The 20894-nt window shown below is 39.3% G+C and overlaps 2 protein-coding genes, 1 long non-coding RNA gene and 1 other non-coding gene across 5 annotated transcripts; all 4 read left to right on the forward strand.

The window, feature by feature from the left end:
* Positions 1-3428: 3428 nt before the first annotated feature.
* On the forward strand, positions 3429-7641 carry gcshb (glycine cleavage system protein H (aminomethyl carrier), b). The gene is made up of 5 exons (XM_026168264.2): positions 3429-3687; positions 4707-4786; positions 7066-7129; positions 7225-7356; positions 7534-7641. The coding sequence occupies exons 1-5, from the start codon at positions 3546-3548 to the stop codon at positions 7626-7628; spliced, it is 513 nt and encodes a 170-aa protein (XP_026024049.1). The 5' UTR covers positions 3429-3545; the 3' UTR covers positions 7629-7641.
* A 1390-nt stretch (positions 7642-9031) lies between these two features.
* LOC145429445 (uncharacterized) lies at positions 9032-10671 on the forward strand. Its single transcript, XR_013909672.1, has 2 exons — positions 9032-9323; positions 9979-10671. It is a non-coding gene; the product is annotated as an uncharacterized LOC145429445 (long non-coding RNA).
* Positions 10672-13441: 2770 nt separating this feature from the next.
* On the forward strand, positions 13442-18573 carry rpl13 (ribosomal protein L13). 2 transcript variants are annotated; one of them, XM_026168276.2, is made up of 6 exons: positions 13442-13574; positions 14005-14122; positions 14955-15096; positions 17009-17182; positions 17911-17967; positions 18371-18573. In XM_026168276.2, the coding sequence occupies exons 2-6, from the start codon at positions 14019-14021 to the stop codon at positions 18527-18529; spliced, it is 636 nt and encodes a 211-aa protein (XP_026024061.1). In that variant the 5' UTR covers positions 13442-13574; positions 14005-14018; the 3' UTR covers positions 18530-18573. The 2 variants fall into 2 exon arrangements, with proteins under 2 accessions (XP_026024061.1, XP_080159012.1); XM_080302886.1 differs by having other exon boundaries at positions 13501-13693.
* Positions 18149-18223, forward strand: LOC113028119 (small nucleolar RNA MBII-202). Its single transcript, XR_003273197.1, has one exon. It is a non-coding gene; the product is annotated as a small nucleolar RNA MBII-202 (small nucleolar RNA).
* Positions 18574-20894: the final 2321 nt, after the last annotated feature.

Raw genomic sequence — 20894 nt, forward strand, 5'->3', positions numbered from 1 at the left:
CAGTATTCATAAAATTTGACCTAGTAACTCAATGAACCGAGTCTGAAAATTGAAACGCAAATAATCTCTTTTTCATAAAGAATGTACTCATTAACCCAACACAGTAAGTGACACCAATGGAATCACAAATATTAGTCCATACAAAGCACTGTAGCAAACAATGAAAAGTTCAAATCCACTAATGAGCCTAACTGCATCTACTGGTGTGGTTATTCCCAAAAGTGTCTGTCATTGTGTTTGTGTAAACCACTTAGCTTTTGCTCTTTAAAAGAATCTCCAAAAGTTGATTCTGTTCATCTGGACGTAGCATTTTCAGTGGGAGAAATGTTTCCTCACTCATCCAAGTGACTTCAGTCTCAGCTGACTGCAGGTTTCCCCAAATTTATAAACAGTACATTTGTATAATAACTGAAACCAGCCCACTGAAGGAACAATGGGCTGGGAGGTCACCTTCATCATAATTATGCAAATTCTCATGACCATTGATCAACAACCACTGATCAAAGACCACTGATCAATAGCCATGAGTCCCATTCACAGAGAGTTGGGGAATGGCTGCAATCACAGCATTGTAAGATGGTGAAAGATGTACCCTTAGGCCCCCTCCTCGATTCAGAGATGGTCTTTCCCTTTTCACGTAAATGGCCTCCTTGACTCCGCACTCAAACCAGCGTTCCTCCAGGATTTGTACATCCTCATCATTGAAAGAGTGTCCACTGGCCAGTAGGTGTAAATAGACTGCAGAGTCCCGGCCTGACGAGGTGGCTCTTCTGTGTTGTGCCATCTGCTTCGCCAGAGGTTGTTTGGTTTCTCTGATGTATAAATCTTGGCACTTAACAGCGTACACTATGTTACTCTGTTTGTGTCGGGACACCTGATCCTTGGGGTGGACCAATTTTTGACGCAGCGTGTTTTGGGGTTTAAAAGCCACAGAGACCCGGTGTTTAGAAAAAATGCATCTCAACTGAGTGGTCTTTGATCAGTGGGCCTTGATCAGTGGTTGTTGATCAATGGTTATGAGAATTTGCATAATTATGATGAAGGTGACCTCCCAGCCCACTGTTCCTTCAGTGAGCTAGTTTCAGTCATTATGCAAATGTACGTTTATGTTGACCTGCAGTCAGCTGAGACTGAAGAAGTCACTTGGATGAGTGAGGAAACGTTTCACCCACTGAAAACGCTACGTCCAGATGAACAGAATCAACTTTTGGAGATTTACTTACCTGGATGATTGAGAATGCATCAAGACTCTTTAAAAGAACATTTTAAATATTTGTTTACATGCAAGAAAAGTTAGGAAATTTAAAATAAACGGTTTTGGAGGAAGGTTGGATATTGTTTCTCAATCACTTTGTCTCCCTTTTGGAGCATCAAGTGTATATACCCTACTATCTTGTTTTCAGAGTATTTTGTGTTGTTGCTCTTGGCTTTAAAAAAAGTCCCTTTTCATGGTAGATTCAATCACCGGAGCTCTGTGTATGATCAATTTCATTTTAAGTGTCACCAAGCATTGGCTGGAGAGGGTAAAAACTCTTCTAGCTTGTGCCTTTTGAAAGTTTAAGATTAAGTTTACCTTCAAGGGCAAAAACAAGGCCCTGCTCTGTTTTTCTCACAAACAGCTCTGAGTCAAGAACCAATGACTTTTAATCTCTGTCACCCAGACTGTGGTCAAGAGCCAGAGGTTTCTGCAGTTGGGAGCTGTCAGTATTGAAGAAGAAAGCATTTTTTCCACTCCCATAATGTCCTGCTTAAACAAACTAGGCCTGCTCATACATTTAAGGTACGCCTTGATGTCCCCAACAACACTTCTGATCCAGAAGTGTTATTTATTTTATTTATGCTTTTAAAGTCAAAGTGCTCACATGCAAATAGAGAATCAGCAGTTGTTTCTGGACCAGTTGAGCTCCGGTGTAGGTTGAGCCTCAGCATCAGCTTGACAACCAGATCACTAATCTTTTCCCTACAAGCCAGTGCAGTGATGCCAGAGTTATGTTCATACATCAGACACTGAGACACCACAGCCTTCACAGCTGCACAGTCCCAGCAGCAGTTTTTCATTTTTTTATTGAGTAATTCTGTTTATACCACTGCTTTATATACTACCAAAGAAACTACAAAATCATTTTATTATTCTCTGTAGTCATGTTAAAAAAAACAAAACAACAAAAAAACAAAACCTTTCTCCATAAAATGTACAAAGCAGTTGCAGGAGCAAACCTGTGTATAGTTTAAATGTAAACAGCTCATCATAAATTCATGCTGCACTCACAGGAAACAGAATCCACATAAGTGGACTGTTTCACTGAGATTTGCACAGCTGACGAGTATCAACCTTTATATGGAAAATTAGTTTTTTTTCATCAGGCAAAAGGTACTTTTGTTTGATTAGAAACATAGATTTTTGCCCATTGGATGAGCGCATTAATAGGAACAGTATAGTATAACTTATTACATTTATTTAAGTACTTTGCTAAAGTACAGGTTAAATGTACCTGCACTTTATTTAGTATAAGTACATTTGCTTCTTCTCTAACATACTTTGTATGTAAATAGAGTACTTTGCGCACCATACTATTTATTTTACAGAATAAGTTACTTATTACTTTGCAGACAAACTGCAATTGCACAGATCAATCTACCCAGCAATACACGAGTAATTCAAACCGTCAGCAGCTGCAATGATCCAATAACGCATGAATCTGTTAAAAGTGTATTACTGGATTACTTGTTTTACAAAGTGGCAAGAAATATTTAAAATAAATGAAGAAATGCTTTATACTCAAGCAAAAATGTTATAATCATACTTCGGCTTTACAATCAAAATATATTTACACTGTTGTGAAGCACAACTTTTTTATGTAATAAATTTGTAAGACATAAGGAGCCTGATATTTTCTAGCATGTGATCACAATTCCCAGATAGCACTCATTGTTGTAGTTAGTTAATTTCAATAACAGGTGTTTAAAGTAATTTATAAATAAAATTTTAGTAAATATAAAAAGAAAACGTGTTTTTTTCACGGACTTGTTTCATGGACATTCTCCTCTTTTTTTTTTCTTCTTTTTGCCATTGCAAAAGAAATTCTCAGAAATTAAAGTCTTGGGGTCACCACCACCTCATATAAAATAAATCCTGGAAACGCCCCTGTTAAATAGGCTGCTATCCGACAGGTAAATTTTACGCAGGCACTTGAATATGTCAGTTTTATTTCAAACTAGAAAATTGCAGTTATTGATATTACTGTTATCGCGATTATTGTTTTAATATTATCGTTTTATACATTTTTTTCAATAGAAAGACAGAGCAAACGTAACAGCCATGTGCCGCCTTATCTACTGTACCTAAGTAGAACATGTAAGCATTTTCTTCTGACCCCATTAACTTTGAATAATTAGCATTTCTTTTTTTAAGTGTGCATTCACTCACTTTTGAGAGCTTTTTGGCCCCGGGTCTCTCACCTCCCACACCGTGTAGTGGGATGGTGCGCGCTCTCGCGGTCAAGTGATTCACTTTCGATCAAACTGTGGCTTCACACTGAGTGAAGATGGCGATGAGAGCAGCTCTGCGGTGCCTGTCTGCAAACTTTTCGCCCAGACTGCCTCAGCTCTCGCAGGTTTCAGCGACTCGGCTGCAGTGGAGAAGCGGCTCCCCGCGGACGCTGAGCACGTCCTCGGTCCTGTCTGCAGGTAAATATAATACATTTAAAAAATAATAATAATAATAACCCAGACTTGCCAAATGAGCTGTAATGGTACTACATGCGGGTTGCTCACACATTCCTGCCTGACTGTAATGGGTGGGAATAAAAGGGGTCACACAGTTTGTGTCACTTTCCCACAGGGCGGCAGAGAAAAGCGCGAGGAAAGACAACTAAAACGTTGTTTTAACTTTAAAGAAGCTTCACAGACCGAAGCTTACGTGCAGATAATTAGCCACCACATGTTATGCTGGCTAAAGGGTTCAGACGGCCGTATATATATTCTCTGTGAGAGGAGCACGAGCTCTAAATTGTGATGGTGACCAATTACCCGAGTCTCGTGCAGCCAGAAGCAGCTTGTTAAACAAAAGTCAGTGCTGGTACTGGGCATGAGCTACAAATGGCAGGGGAGGGATGACTATCATGTAGCTTTCATTAATTCTAAATCACAGACACCACCCTATCAGATATCCATACTTAAAAAAATATTCCTGAAGCAAATGAGTTACCAGAAAGCGTTTCTTGAGCCGTTTGCCTTGGCAGTTACTGTACTCCTTAGCAATCATCTTGCATAGTTCACTCTGGTTTGAACTTGTATTCTTCAGTGTTGGTCAGGTGCCAACACTGGAAGCTGTTGAGCCATTACAGTTCTCTCCTGCAGGGTAAACGCGACATGAGGAGCATTGAATCAAAATGGTTCAGTGTTTCTTTTCAAAACTGCAGCTCTGTCAGCTGTGGTTAGTGTTAAAGCAGTGATGGTGAAAATTGAAGATTTACCAAGCCAAAAAACGGGGATGTGACGTCCGCACAAATGCCTCAAAGTTAGCTCTTGTAGACAGCACACAACTGGTGGGCTTCCCATTGATGTAACAGCTTGTCAAGAAATTGACGTATGCGAATCAAAAGCGTCATCACTGTTCCACTGGTTCATACTGTTATAATTTCATCTTTAAACATAATCATTTGATCTGTTCCAGACTAATTCTCCTTTTGTTTTTCTCTCTGTAGCATTAAAGTTCACAGATAAGCACGAGTGGGTGCAAGTGGAGGGTGGTGTTGGCATTGTTGGTATCAGCAATTATGCCCAGGTAGGTTTGTCTTTCTACTAATTTATGGCTCACGTGGTTCAGAGGTTTAACTATTACTATCTAAAAATAGCAATAAAATAGTCTGTAGAAAAATCTGCAGTGTGCACTTTAGAGCTGGTCTTTGCCCTCAACTGATGTGCTTTAACAGGCTAATTTAGTGCTTTTATGGCCAATGTTTGACACAATTGATCACTAGCATTGTGCAGGACTGGGCAGACACTTGGAGACATTCAAGGACTTGAATGTATACTGGAATATCTTTAAACATGAATCTAGCTTTTTAAAGAATCGTTATTACTGCTACCCCTTTTACACCTGACATACAGTGCTGTGAAAAAGTATCTGACCCCTTCACCTCTCTTTATTGTTGCATAGTTGCAACACGTCTGAGACTATCTAACAATCTGCGTAAATATTAAATGCAGTTTGATTTATTAAGGGACAAAATACAACCCAAACCTACCTGTGGAAATAAAAGTAATTGTCCCATAAGTCTTATAGCTGGTTTTTCCACCCTTGGAAGCAACACCTGCAATCAGTTTGCAATAACTGACACGAGGCTTTCACATCACTGTGAAGGAATTTTGGACAACTATTCTTTTCAGAATTGTTTTAAATCAGCCACATTGGAGGGCTTTGAACCATGGGCCTAGACTTGGAGGTCCTGATTCTCATTCCAGCCACATCACACTAATTTGCAGACCAACCCCAGTGAAAGCTGAAAGTTCTCGCTCGATGACTCTTAACAGAACCACATCATCTGCAAAAAGCAGAGATGAAATCCTGAGGCCACTGAACCTGACGCCGTCCAGGAGTTGGAGCCTTATTTCAGGAGTCATAGGATGCGAGGCAGGGTCCTGAGCAGATTACCAGCCAATCACAGGGCTAATGCAAACTCACTTCCACACCTGTGGTCACTAGTTAACCTAACAAGCTTCTGTGATCTGTGTAAGGAAACAGAAGCACGTGGAGGAAAGCCAGGCACAGGTAGAACACACACAAAGGCCCGGCTGATTGGGAGGTTCAAAGTAGGAGGTACTGCAGCAGAATGCCGTCTTTCTGAAATGTCATCAAATTCAAAATCTTTTCATTTTACCCATCCTTGCTTTTTCACTATTTCAATATAGCCTTAGGATGAGGCTTACAAAAGACTAATGAATCCATGAAACATCCATGTCTTTAAACTAAGAAACAACCCTGAAAATGTTTTTTGAATTCTTTCAGGGTTATTTTGTATTAATAAGCTGGAGGTAATTTAGTATAACATCGACAAGGTTGAGTTTCACATTTATGCTGTGAAAGCATTGTTAAAGCTAACTGTGGCAGGCAGCAGTTAATAAAAGTGTGACAAAGCTAAAGCCAAATTTACAGTATATTGTTCTGTTGCAGTACCCTCTACAGACTGCCAGCATTTTAAACCTATCTGGTGAAATCTTACTGTTTTGGCAACAAATTTCATGAACTGTCTAAAAGTAATTCCCAGAAATTGATTCCGTTCATCTGGACGTTGTGTTTTGTGTTTATCCTTCACTGAAAAGAGAAGAATTTGTGAGATTTCCTTACCTGGATGAAGCATGCATTAGAACAATTTAAAATAAAATGATCCATCCGTCCTCTTCTGCTTATCTGGGGCTAGGTTAAGGTGGCAGCAGCCTAAGCAGAGATGCCCAGACCTCCCACTCCCCAGCCACCAGCCACAGAGGCGTTCCCAGGCCAGGTGAGAGATGTAATCTCACCACACTGGGCCTGCTGTGGGGCCTTCTCTCGGTGGGACATGCCTGGAATACCTCAACCAGGAGGCATTCTAATCAGATCCCAGAATCACCTCAACTGGCTCCTTTCAATGTGGAGGAGCAGCAAGTCCACTCTGAGTCCCTTTCCTTCTGTGGATCCACCACCCCCAGGAGGTGCCGTAGGGGTCAGGCACAGGGTGGGCAGGGGTGGAGGCCCAGGCTCTGATTCTTGGCTATGTAAACTGGCTATTGGGACAATAAAATGATCCAGAACAGTAAAAACCAGACTGACAGTTTTCAGTACTGTGATCATTGAACACAGGGACTCTTTACTTTGAGCCATCCTGCTGTTGCTGACTGCTTATTAAAACAATAAACTGATTATAGTATTAGACCCCCCCTAAATAAGCGTTGTATTCCTACAGTGCTGTTAGATATTGAAGTACTGTATGAAGTTCTCTAAATCTTAAATAAAAAAAGATTCTTGGACAACCTCCATGTGGTTATCTATAATACTTTGTCATATAGTTTGTTTTGTCATTTTAGGAAGCATTAGGTGATGTGGTATACTGTGGACTCCCTGAAGTCGGCCAAAGACTTGAACAAATGGGTAAGAGCTGTGAATTTTTGACATATTTATCAAGTGATTGATTCTAGTCTTGAAATAAGAAGTGTTTTTCCTCTGTGTGTATATGTGTGTTGCAGATGAGTTTGGTGCACTGGAAAGTGTAAAGGCTGCCAGCGAGCTGTACTCACCATTAACAGGAGAGGTGACTGAAATCAACACAGAGCTGGCAGAAAATCCTGGACTTGTGAACAAAGATTGCTATGCAAAGGGTGAGCATTCACCACCCAATGTCGTACTTTGCCAGTACACTTGTCCTTGTGATTTCTCAGAATTGCAGGATAGAGGACAACCTGCCAAACCAGTATTACAAAGAAGTAAAATTACAGCTCGTTCTTTTCAGCAAGTACAGCTCTTGATTTTGAAATAAACAAACTCTTGTCTTTCAGGATGGATAATCAAGATGACCATCGAAAAGCCCGAAGAACTTGATGGCCTCATGGATCAAGCTGCATATGATAAATTTGTCACATCACTTGAATAAAATTATAAACTCATTTTGCTTTGTAATTTAATCACAGTCAAAGATTAGTCCCTGCAAGGTTACTAACATGTAGTGTGTCACACTTATTCATCTGTGGTATTTATTCTAGTACCGGAATTGTGTCCTCAAACTAAAATACTCGACTACAAATGCTCAGTAACAGCTTCCACTTAGAAAGTTCCTTTTTGTTAAGCAACTAGCACATCTAAAGGGCTCTTAATCTCAAGATCTGTCCGTATTATTGGGTCTTGTTTGTGGTGCTTTGCTCCATTACCAATATACAGATGTGTTAAACAACTTGAACGTGCTGTTTCAAATCCATTTAATAAAATGTGGGCATTTTGTTTGGGTTGTTGTATTCAAACTTGGGAAATGAATCATTTCTCGCATTCTTGGCAAGGCAAGTAATCACAGAGGTGTGTATTGTGAACATGTAGGGACCTATTTGCGGGGCAAAAGTGACAGCACACCTTTAGCTGTAATATTTTTTGAAGCTCTTCAGACAGACACATTCAAACCAAATTGCTTCATATGAGCTGCCAGGACAGACTGAAGCTTTTTGTGTGTGTCTATTATAGTTTAAAATACTTTGACCTTTGCCTTCAGGTGATGATAGCCTGAGTTAGTCGAAGCTAGTTAATCAATGATTAATGCCGCAGTGGTTTTAAAATCAATGACTGAACAAAAACATGCACATTCAGGTTGATAATGAGAAGACTGTGATTGGTCTAAATAGGTTGTTTTCAGTTTATTCTTGCAGTGTGTTCACCACCAGTGTCTGCTGCTGACTGTAACAACCATTTTTCATATTCCTCCGTTGGATTGAAAAGGCCGGTTTGACCCTCAGTTGGCTTTTAAAACCTGGGAAAAACAGTTGTGATTGAGTAATGAGAGGAATTCAAAGCAGAAGATGGTAATGTTGTTGGGTTATTTTCTTTATTTAATTAGCTTCATGGACATTAGTGTCATTCTGCTGGTTTTCAAATGACTCCAACACCTTTGTAGGACTGCAGGTGGGGTAGTCCCTGAACATCTTTGTTTCCTCTTACAGAAACCTGTGCCTAATCTATATTATTTTCTACGGTGGCCCCTAGAGACAAAGCACGTACAAACTTCAAAACACTTGCAAACTCCAAAACACATGCAAACTAAAAAACACTTGCAAACTCCAAAACACGTACAAACTCCAAAACGCTTGCAAAATCCAAAACACTCGCAAACTAAAAAACACTTGCAAACTAAAAAACACATGCAAACTAAAAAACACTTGCAAACTAAAAAACACATGCAAACTCCAAAACACGTACAAACTCCAAAACGCTTGCAAAATCCAAAACACTTGCAAACTCAAAAACACATGCAAATTCCAAAACACAACGGAAGTGCTCCAGGACGCTAGGGGCAGTGTTGAGCTTTTGTTACCTAGTAACTACACAAGCCAGGAAGTACCAATGACCGGATTTGGGGTTTGCAGCCTTAAAGGCCGCATTTTAAGGCCGATTACCTCACAGCGACAAGAGAAGGCTTTCCGAATTCCTGAAATGCGTCCTTAATTTCCCTGAATTTTAAGGATGGGTCGGTGTAGCCTTCATGGCCCAACATATCCCAGACTTCATAGTGCGGTGGTGGTGTGGATAATTTTGCCGAAAAAAAAAAACAGTGGAAGCGGAGCGGAGGAAGAGTAAACTTTCAGAAGTAAGTACTGAATATTATGTCACTTATTAATGCGCAAATATTTTTTTAATGAAGAACATGAAACCATTATTGTTGGCCACATGTCGGGAAAGTTGACATTAGCGATGTTTGTACTTTCAGAATTAACTTGGTTTTAAAGCCTTTACTTTAATAAATATATATATAGTCGACCTTAATCTTACAGAGATTGTGATGATTTTGTGGATAATTAAAGTCAGTCATATATCCACAAACACAACAAGCTGAAAGTCAGTGATGCTGCTCGGTTCGCAGTCCTGAATATCACAGCACAAGCAGGATTCACTGCACTGTTAACGTTAGCTATGTTATATTGCTGCCTCTGTTCGGTGGTGTCGAGCCAAACGGACTTTAACGTGTGTTTGAACGAGCTGACGGTTCACTCGTTAAGCTGAAAGAAAGATGCTTTAATCACAGCAGTCACACATGTGTCCACTGTACCATCTGGGAACTCTTCTTGTTTTGTAATAACACAAGCTAAATCCTCCTTCTTTTGTGCTGTTGTGTAGCAGTGTATACACCTGAGACTTTAACCTGTCTGTCTGTCCTGCACTCGCTCTCTTTTTCTTTCTCTCTGATTGTGGAATAAAAGTATGAACATGTGTTTATAAGTTACACTTGTGTTTGAATCCTGCAGCTTATCACACATTTGGTTTCCATGTGTGACAACTGCAAGTGTCCAGAGTGAGGACAGACTGAGGGACCCACTGCTGCACATCATCTGTGAGGCTTTGCATCCCTGATGATCCACCGAACTCAACAGTGTGTGAGGAAGAGGAGGAGGAAGAGCCAGCAGCAGCTGACAGATGGAGAGAATAGACAGACTGTTCCCTGTTTGTGAAGGACTGCTAGAAAAGTTTAACATAACTGTCTGTCCTGAATCAGTCTTATTAGGTAATGTTCAAATAATTTTATCCTCCCAGTGCTTTCAGTGTGGGAGAAAGTACTCAGGGCCTTCAAGTTACACACTATGAAAGGCAGCAACAAGTGTAATATTCAGAAACCTAAAGTATGTATCAGCAGCAGAATGGAGCTAAAAATAAATGTTTGTTCCACTTCTATGAAGCTTTGAGTATTTTGGATTAGTAGCACTGCTGTGTTTGTTGCATCATATTGCTGTAATTGTTTATATGCTTTATATATTCTGAGGTAAGTTGATCTATAGTGTTACATCATATTCTATAAGGATGTTATGTGTTTGTAGACTTTCTGCCCAGTTTGACCCATTTAGCAGAAGCCAGCCTGTTTAAGGCTCTGATATCTATTCTGTATGACTGAAAGCAGTTATGACATGGTCTGATTTTCTCACCCAATAAAGGAATATTTCATATTTCAGTCTACTCTTCATTCTATCAGAAACAGTTATCACAGCTTGTACGTTTTCTTTTTATAAATATATGTAAGCAATGAGCCAAATTTAGTAATGCCAACATGAAGGAACAACATTTGTCTCTTATATATGATACACCTATATATGCACTGTCAAAGATACTTGTCTTTGAGTGAAGATTTAAGGTGATAAGACATAACTGCAACTTGAATCTGTACTGCTCAGTATTTGACACAGAGTTCATGTTCACTGCTGTAATAGCTAATAATGATTAATATAATAACTATAATATTGGCCATATTATATTTACATTACCAAAGTGATATGACTTTAGTCTCATGAACAACATTAGCTAATTCTTATTTACTAACTAATCTTAAATAACTGTTCAGTACAGAAATGAAGCCCAAAAATCATGTTTTACAGTCCTGTGGTCTCAGCCTCAGATACTTATCAAATCACACAAAGCTCTTGTAGAAACAAACAAACAAATGAACAAAATATATTCTCCTTCATTTCTGTCAAACCAAGTTGTATGACACGTTTCCAGCGGTTAGTATCATGGTTGCTAGGCAACCTGGGAAGCGCGACAGAGACTAGACCGTCCCATACAGACAAACTTGCAGTTTATTTTGCAAATAGAGCTCAACACTGCCCCTAGCGTCCTGGAGCACTTCCGTTGTGTTTTTGAGTTTGCAAGTGTTTTGGAGTTTGTACGTGTTTTTGAGTTTGCAAGTGTTTTGGATTTTGCAAGTGTTTTGGAGTTTGTACGTGTTTTGGAGTTTGCATGTGCTTTTTAGTTTGCAAGTGTTTTTTAGTTTGCATGTGTTTTGGAATTCGCATGTGTTTTGGAGTTTGCAAGTGTTTTGGAGTTTGTACGTGCTTTGTTTCTAGGGGCCACCGTAATTTTCATATATTTACACTGCAAAAAAGGAAAAAGCAAATAAAAAAAATGGTGACTTTTCCCCCCCATGTAAATAAATCACCTTAACCTTTTATAGGACACTCATTCAAATAAAAGGAAACTCAAAATTTCAACCCAAGGGTGTTCTCAGAACATATTACAGCTGTATATTTATTATTATATTTATTAACTGACTGGAACTTTTCATAATTATAACATCCACACCAAAGTGCATTTCTGTCGATGCTCAAGCAACAGCTTCATGGGGAAGCTTATGTATGGTGGCATTCTCCAATAAGATGATACTTTCTTTCAATGACTTAAATTCATTCACTGACTTGAGCATATGTATACACCCAAATACAGGGTGTGCTGTTCTCTGACATGGTGATAGGATAGCTTCTGTAAAAGAGCCAAATAGACAGTTGCAAAATTCAATCAGAACTAAATAAACCACACACTGAATTACTACATTGATTTTAGAATTAATAAGACTCACAGTAAACATATATGCAATTTAAGAGCTTTATAGTAAAAAAATGAACACAATCACATATTACACTATTTTTTTTTTATCTTGAAATTACTACAAGTGGTTTAAGCTTCTCACTGAGTGACTGTATAATGTTATACAAACTCGTGGGAGCTTATATGCTGCTCATTATGACTGTCCTACGCTTATACCTAATAATTTATTTTTTAATTAAAAAAATGTTAACTGGATGCATCTGCTGCAGTTCAGCAGTTCTGTCTGAAAATTGATTTACCGACAGAACTGCTGAGTTCCTGAACTTGTACCTCTTTGTTGGATATGCCATATGCACCATGAGGTGCTGATGCAGTTGCCTTTTTTTGAACAGGCCCAGGTTTTAGCATGTTAATGCCTTATTATGCTACATATTACAATGAGGCTTTAGATAAAGTCAAGTACAAGGTCTGTTCTGAAAATAGCAAGATTACAAGGAAAACAGGCTCTTTAACAGCCTTTAATAGCAGGCTGATCGCTTTAATGAGGTAGAATATACCATAAAAGCATCCGACTGAAGATATTTCAACCAAAAAATAAAAATACTAACTGTATTAGAAAATACACTGATGTGAAAAAGCACTTTACCCCTTCCTAATCTCTTCTTGCTTTCTTTTTTAAATTAAGATTTCAGTTATTTTCTGTCAGAAAAACCTGAAGTAGAATGTCCAGCCATCAGTTCCATAACTCATAATTATGGTATATTCTCCTCATTAGCCTGTTATTAAAACACAGTTGTACTAGTTTAAAGATTAAATCTGTGTACATGTGGTTGGACATGAACTAAGGTATAGCCCTGAAAGTTTCGTGGGCACAATACAGTACGTTTTGATTTTTAAAAATATACATTTTTTTTTTTTACTGAATTTCTATACTTTGTTATGTTCATATGTTTTGGAAAATTGTTCAATCCTAACATTTTTCACAACTCGGTTCCTGCCATTAGTGATATTTTATGTTATAATTACAAATATAATCGATAGAACAAAGACATTGCTGATCCGTATGTAAGATACTGCAAACAAAAAACAGTTTTTTTGTGCATATTTCACTCAAGTTTCAGATCATTAAATCAAACAAATGTAATATTAGACAAAGATAACCCAAGTGAATACAAAAGGCACCCGTTAAATTATTTCATTTTCAAAGATGAAAAGTGCGATTCTCAAGCTACTAAAGCCTCAAACGACCCATTTCTATCCTTGCACGGTTTGTTAAGTGTCATTTTTCACTATCTGTATAGAAATGAAACTTAATGTTCACCGTGGCCTAGTATTGCTCATCTAAAGACGATATAAATTATTATTCTACACTAGATTACTTGAAGTACCGCTTATGACTGGCGTTTCCGTTTCCGTTTTTAAGGGGGTGAATGCTCCTTTACACACTCTTTGATTGGCTGGTTGTTACATATCCCACAATCCACCGCCTTACAACTTCCTTTTTCCTTTCGGCCATTTTCCTCCCTTGTAGGTATGTGAAGTTATCCTCCAAAGATTTTCAAAAATCCGTTTCAATCCTCGATTTTCTGTTTGTATTTGTGAGTTTAGCTTATAGTCTGAAAAAGTGCTTTTTGTCATCTTTTAAATAAGGTGATTATTATCATGATTTTTTGTGTTAAATTGCTAAGTAGCTAATGTTTTTATGGAGATGACCGGTGAAGCGATGGCTGTCAGTAGCTATGTTTAAACACTGTCCTACTAAATAAAGATGAACCTACGTGAATGCCGAAATGGCGATGACAAATGGATTATTACATGTAGTAGTTTGTAAGGACATTATCGGGGCATGAAAGTAGCCGGACCCCTCGTTAATGCTTTAGCTTAGCATCTTAGCACTGTATGAAGCGGAGGTGCGCCGGCATGACGATCCGCTCATGTGTATGTGCCACGCTGTGTTGCAGGGAAGCAGGCAACCATGGCCCCCAGCCGGAATGGAATGATCCTGAACCCTCACTTTCACAAAGACTGGCAGAAAAGAGTGCGCACCTGGTTCAACCAGCCAGCCAGGAAGATCCGCAGGTGAGGACATGGACGTATGCTAACTTGAGCTAGCGTGCCCGTAAATGGTTAGCATCGAATTCGGTTCAAATGGTGGGAATTTTTGGCCCGTAAAGGATAACTAGACCATCCTGTGGAACCAGGATTCATCCCATGTGTACATCAATATAATATTTACATTGACAGACGTTTCTTATACTCTGTAGTTACCGTGTATTATGTGAACGTGCGTGTAACTGTCCCTCAGTCCCATGAGACATTATTAAACTATTAAATAAAACAAACTGAGAAAGTGGTTGAAGTAACTGTACCTTGTTTGATTTGAGCCACCACTTCAGCTGATCAAGCTGTTGGTCAAGCAGGACAGTCTTTACGATTTTGGCATATCTGTTTACCTGCAAAGTTATACTGAACTAAGCAGATACAGCAAACTTAATGTTTTTTGTTTTGCTTTTTTCTTCTTTTAATTGATATTGATATTTCACTGATTAGGTATAAGACTGAGGTTGGAGCATGACGCTGTAGTCTTAGAGCTGATGTAACTTTCTACTGTGAATCTTAGTAGACCCTACAACTGACTGGAGTCTTTTCTAGCAGTTAATGGTTTATGTGGCGCGTTATGCTATGTATTGTGTCCTGGTGTTTTACATGTGGTGTCAGCCCTAGAAGTGAATGTTATGAGTGTCTTTTTTACTTTCCTATTTGGCAGTCTTTGTTTGGGTCAGTTACTTTTCAGAGGCAAACACATTTGTCCCTCAAGTACATCCTCCTTCGAGGAAGTTGTTCACTGTGAGTCCTTACAGATGTCTAAGAAGGTCTTTTGGTTGATCTAAACTTCCGACTTTTTCCTCAGGCGAAAGGCTCGTCAGGCTAAAGCTCGCCGCATTGCTCCTCGCCCTGTCGCTGGACCACTGAGGCCACAGGTTAGGTGTCCCACTATCAGGTACCATACCAAGGTTCGTTCCGGACGTGGCTTCACCCTCGAGGAACTGAAGGTACGATTATAGTTCTCTGTAAATGTTTCATTAGAAGGTAAAGCATATCTTTAATTTCTTTAGACCTAAAACTGTTAAAGTTACATGAAACATTCAGTGCGGCATTAATTAAAATGCACACTTGCACACAAGTGCTGCAGGCAAACTGATGTTTGGCAACTGTTTTGTCTGGTGGAAGTTTATTTCTATATCAAAATGAAGCGCTAGAGGCTAAAAACTTCAGAAGTGATATTTAGAGTTATTGTGGATGGAAACTTGAACAAACTATCAAGTCAAAGAACTGTGGCTGTAGAAGACCTTAACGATCTTGTCAACCTTTACCTTGGCAAAAATATCAGGTTCTCCCTGTATGAAGAAAGTAAATAAGCTTTAATCAGAAACTGCTGCGAGCGCGAGGGCTACTTTTGTTTTCTCAAGTTTTAGTTTTCATGCATGTGTAACCGTATAAATCAAATCATTTATCTGCCATAAAATTAATCATGAAGAGAGCTAAACTAAGAGTCTGATCAGCTAAGTAATGAATATCCATGAACTTTTAAGTCATAGCCAGCTGTGCTCTCATCATTGGCCATCGCTAGTAATAGGGCTGCCACGATTTGTCGACTAGTCACGATTACGTCGACTATCAAAATCGTCGACGACTGATTTAATAGTCGACGTGTCGTTTGAAGCTTTGTAAGATCGCAAAAGACGCAGGAATAATAGCAGGATTTAAGAGTGTAATAACGGACTGAAACAGAAGATGGCAGCACTGCATGTACAAGGATTCCAGCTGCCGTTAAACCCCGAAGAAGAAGAAGCAGCTGTGTCCCAGAATTCATAGCGCGGCCCAGCTTAGTTTCCAACAATGGCGGTAGCTAGTTAGTTTTAATATTACTCTTATTATTCTTTCTGGGTCACAAAATAAACGTTTAACATATTTTCAGGCGAGAATGTAGCTGTGTAAACCTCAAATATCGGCTCAGTTTATCAGGACACCACATATTTTCAAAAGCGCTCCGACGTTTTCGGAGACGTCTGTTACCCACTAGCTCGATAGCTAGCCGGGGGCTAGGTCACTAGCGCCGTGAGAACACCGGACTCCCCGCAAATCGTTTTCAAACCCACCGCCGTCTTTCGCGACTCAGGTTAAATATATATGAGTCACTTAGATAAATTAAAAATGTTGTTGTTTGGCTTTTTTTTTTTTTTTTTTAGTATTTTATTTGTTCCTGAGTAAATCAGTTTGTCTGAGATTAAAGTTATAGTTTTTACACAGCTGAATAAACGTCAAGCAGACAGCTGATTATCAGAAGTGTGAGATGCTGGAGAATATACCCCGGTGTCCTGTTTTATTTTAGATAGCAAGGAGTTTATTAAACTTTACCGAAACAATCTGCAAATTTCATTAAAATTGAATAAACTATCATCTTGTCTTTATTTTTAGTTAGCACCTTAAAAGCTTAAAGCTGTAAGCTAATGATAGTTATATAAGCTGTAGTTTTATGTCCAGTGGATGATGATCTGATTAGTCGACTAATCGCAAAAATAATCGGTGACTAGTCGACTATCAAAATAATCGTTTGTGGCAGCCCTAGCTAGTAAGTGATCTTGTTTTTGCAAGTGACCCTGTATCCCATGGAACTATAAAATGTCTCCAGCAAGCGCGTTAACCATTGATGGCAGACGTGTTCAGGAATGTAACAACCACTTTGTTTTGCATCACAGCAGTTCAGATTATGACAAATCTCTGGACCTGCTGCATTTGCTTGATGAATACGTTGAACGCATTTTCTGAATGCTGAGATTTGTTATTTGAAAAGGAAGCGATTTTATGCTGACAGCTTGACATCAGTGTTTTATCATGTACAGGGCACGTGATCAAAATCAGAATTGTAAACGATCAAGTCCTCCTGTGCTAATGTTCCCGCAGGCGGCTGGCATCCACAAAAAGACGGCCCGCACCATTGGCATCTCAGTGGACCCTCGCCGCCGCAACAGATCCACAGAATCTCTTCAGGCCAATGTGCAGCGCCTGAAGGAGTACCGCTCCAAGCTCATCCTGTTCCCTAGGAAGGCTTCTGCCCCCAAGAAGGGAGACAGCACTGTAAGTTTTCACATGGCACACAAAGATTAGACTTTGGTGTTTCTCCTTGTTATTAATTTACTTTTTGTTTGTTTGGCTCATTTTCCTGAGGGAAAAAAAACAAGTGTTGAAGCATTCAACCAAAGCATGTGACCAGTAGGAGTTGGCTGTATATAGAAACTGAAAAAGCACAGTTTTGGAAGCCCTCTTTGGTGTGAATGTATCATTTCCTTATTTAAAATTACTTAAAAAATAATTTTAATGTATTAAAAAAATGGCTAAAATAAGACTTGCACATGCCTTTAAAATAAGACGCAGAAGAGATTATAGAGACTACAGCAGTTTTTTATGTGTTAAGGATAATTTGATATTTGAATACCTTTTCGGCTGCTTCCTTTAGACTCCATGGGATTTAAGGTTACCTAGGTAACCTGGGGACACGTCTGCTAATTATGAAATTCCGTTAAGCTTGGAAAATGAAGCGTACTGATGAAATTCAAGGTTTCTGTTAGATCATTATTAAAACATGCCGAATCAGCCGTGCATCAGTATAATAATTCCAGGCTGACTGCTGGAGATGAGCTGCACTCCCACATTCTGCCACCTTTAAATGTGAATATATAAGTACAATTCCCATTGGGGTGATTGAAATCAAACCAGACGGTCTTAATAAGCATTTATTTGATGCCCTAGTGAAAAGTCTTGCTGTCTGTTCCCTTTAAAAATATTTAACTGTTTTGTCATTTCAGGAGGAGGAACTCAAGATGGCCACTCAGCTCACTGGTCCAGTCATGCCCATCAGAACTGTAAGTGACAGCTCCTGCAAGGTTACCCTGTGTATCTGTTTATAGATGAGGATTAAGACGGCTGATGATAATTTGTTTTCACTGACGTTATTGGCCAGTTTTACCTGGACCAGTATTACAGAAGTAATGACTGATAAAAGATGCATTAACCGTCTGAACATTTTGCATTACAGCAGTCAGATGATGACAAATCTCCGGAATCTCTGTATTTCTTTGATGAAACACTTGAACCCTTTTTCTGATGACTGCTGTTCACAAAAATAAAAATCAGCTAGAAAGCTGAACTGATTTTCACAAAATGTTAAATTCTCAAAATTAGACTCAGGCTTTTGGATTTGGAGAAAACCCTCATTTTGCAGTATTCGGTGTGTGTCTTAACCCTCATTTTGTTTTTCTTCTTTAGGTGCACAAGAAGGAGAAGGCCAGGGTTATCTCCGAGGATGAGAAGAACTTCAAGGCTTTCGCCAGCCTGCGTATGGCTCGCGCTAATGCTCGTCTATTCGGCATTCGTGCCAAGAGAGCCAAAGAGGCTGCTGAGCAGGACGTGGAGAAGAAGAAGTGAAAATAGTCACTATGGAACTTTGCAAAATAAAGTGTTTAAAAAGAGTAAGGTGTGAATGTCATGAATCTCATTTAGATTGACAGATGGCAGTTTTCACGAGCTAATCATAGATAAGCTGGCAAAATTGTATTTCTTCGTCAGGGAGAGAGCCAAGTCGTGCGCTTCTGTCAGCAACATTACACACGAACACCACCAGGTTGCATTTCATAAAACCTGGAGAGGTGCTTGGAGAGCACGAGTGAAGGAAGAACTCGGTAGATAAATGTATTCTAATCAAATATTTAAAAAATGTCAGAACCTTGGAGGATGTCTTCACGGCAGTCCATTTCATAGTATAAAATCAGTTTAAAATAGCTGTTGGGTTACGACTGCTGTCTGATACGTGACAATATGCTGGATCTGAATATATTCCAAGTTTTTGCATTATAATGAGAGGAGAAAGAAACCCAGTTTGGGCACTAAGATTCAAACATCTATGAAAACACGAGTTAATCCAAAAACATGTTGATAGGGTCTTAATCCAGCAGGTGCTTTGGATGGCAGTCAGATATGTGGATACTAAAAACAGCCCACACGGCATTTAATTCACATCTGTGACTTGTGTCAAAGTTCAATTATTTTACTTTTTGTATTACATTTATGAGTCCTGGTCAGCTGCAGAGTAGATTAGTGGGGTTAAAAGTTGAGAGACCAGTCCCCAGTACAACACTGGGACACATCTGTCTGTAGTGCAGCAGCTGTGAACTTGCTCTAAATTTGGTTCAGCGTGTATAACTGACGCATTTACAACAGTAGGGGGCACTGTAGGTACAACATGTAGATCATTGATGCGGACTTCAAATAAATCGAGTAGTTCTAAATTAATATTATCTTTTGTAATGTGTCAAACTTGATAATTTAATACTCTTAATCAGCGTATCAGTAACTCAGGAGTGGGAAATACTCCAGTTAAATCCTTCAGTTTTTTCTTAATGTGGCCCAAAAACAAAACAAAACTCAAGTTTAAAGCAGGGTTTAAGCCAGGAAGATCCTCTGAAAAAACTGATTGCTAAAATATTAAAAGACCTGTATATTATTTACAGCATGGCAATGCAAAGGTGAGTGGATATCAACAAAAGCCCGGAAAGAAGGTCAGGAGAGGTGGACGGTAATAGAAGACAGAAAGAAAGTTGGAAAGTTTTACATTGAACCACTGCAGGAAAACAAAGCTGAATGTTAAATTCTCGACTTTTATCTGGCAGGCATGAACCAAGACTTATGTAAAGCCCTGCTATTACAGCCGAGGCTCTGCACATTTTGCATTTTGTGTTCTGTGGGTGTTCTGATAAAATGAAATGAATAAATATACAAAACAACACCGGAGCAGAACAACACAAAATCTCGCTGATGGAGTGAGATTTCCTGCCTCCAATGCATTACTCACTACACTGTGAGGAAAGTGTCAAAGATTCTGTATGCTCAGCAAGTCAACGTACACAAGCTGGAAATAAAAAAGCAGGATGTGGGGGACTCCGTGCCCTTGAGTCTCCTTAGAGTGTCTCTGTGGTCCTGCGGTCTGGACGTCCATAAATAATTCAGCTGATGAAGGTAAGTGGACAGTCAGGTTGGTTGGACAGGGGTGATTGATATGGCTGATAGGAGCTCAAATGGATGGTCATGTTAGTCGTATGATCGGGCTTTGCAAAATAACCGATACACAGAGAAAAAAAAGCCTTTAGAAATATTGCTACCCCAACTAAATGGCTTATCTGCCATTTATGTGCAGTCATTTAATCAGGATGGACACATTCAACTATCACCGTGTCTCATTAATGGCCACTGGGATGAATTTCCTGTTTTACAATGCTGCATTAAATGCTTAACAAAATATAGATATTCTTATTGATTTCTGCCGGGAATCTCATTCCCTGCATTTTACCCATCCTGTGGATTAGGATAGAGGGCCCAGCCACCGGGCAGGAGAAGATTGTTAAGTCAATGTACCCCAGATCATAAAAAAGCCGCCCAGAGATGAGTGACTTTGTTTTTAGTTGATGGACAGAAATTCTTTTAACAACTTTAACAATCCCTTTAACTCCTTTATTCAGCAAGTAATCACACACTCACTACCTCAGATACACTTTTAAAGAATAAATCCATATCCCTGTCTCACCTTAATCTATAACTGTAGCATGGAGAGCTGAATGAGCTGAATGTCTTCTTCTTTTTTGCTGCTCAACAAAACATCTCACATTGACTGTTTGACGTCCAATTGCAGTCAGTGAGGCCGGGCATCCGGCAGTGTGAGCTTCTCTATGGTTTACCCTTTGTAAAAGGGGAACTGCAACCTTTTTGACCACAGTGTTAAAACGAGTCAAACATGACG

The sequence above is a fragment of the Astatotilapia calliptera genome, chromosome 1, assembly GCF_964374335.1.
Source record: "Astatotilapia calliptera chromosome 1, fAstCal68.1, whole genome shotgun sequence".
NCBI classification, from domain to species: domain Eukaryota; kingdom Metazoa; phylum Chordata; class Actinopteri; order Cichliformes; family Cichlidae; genus Astatotilapia; species Astatotilapia calliptera.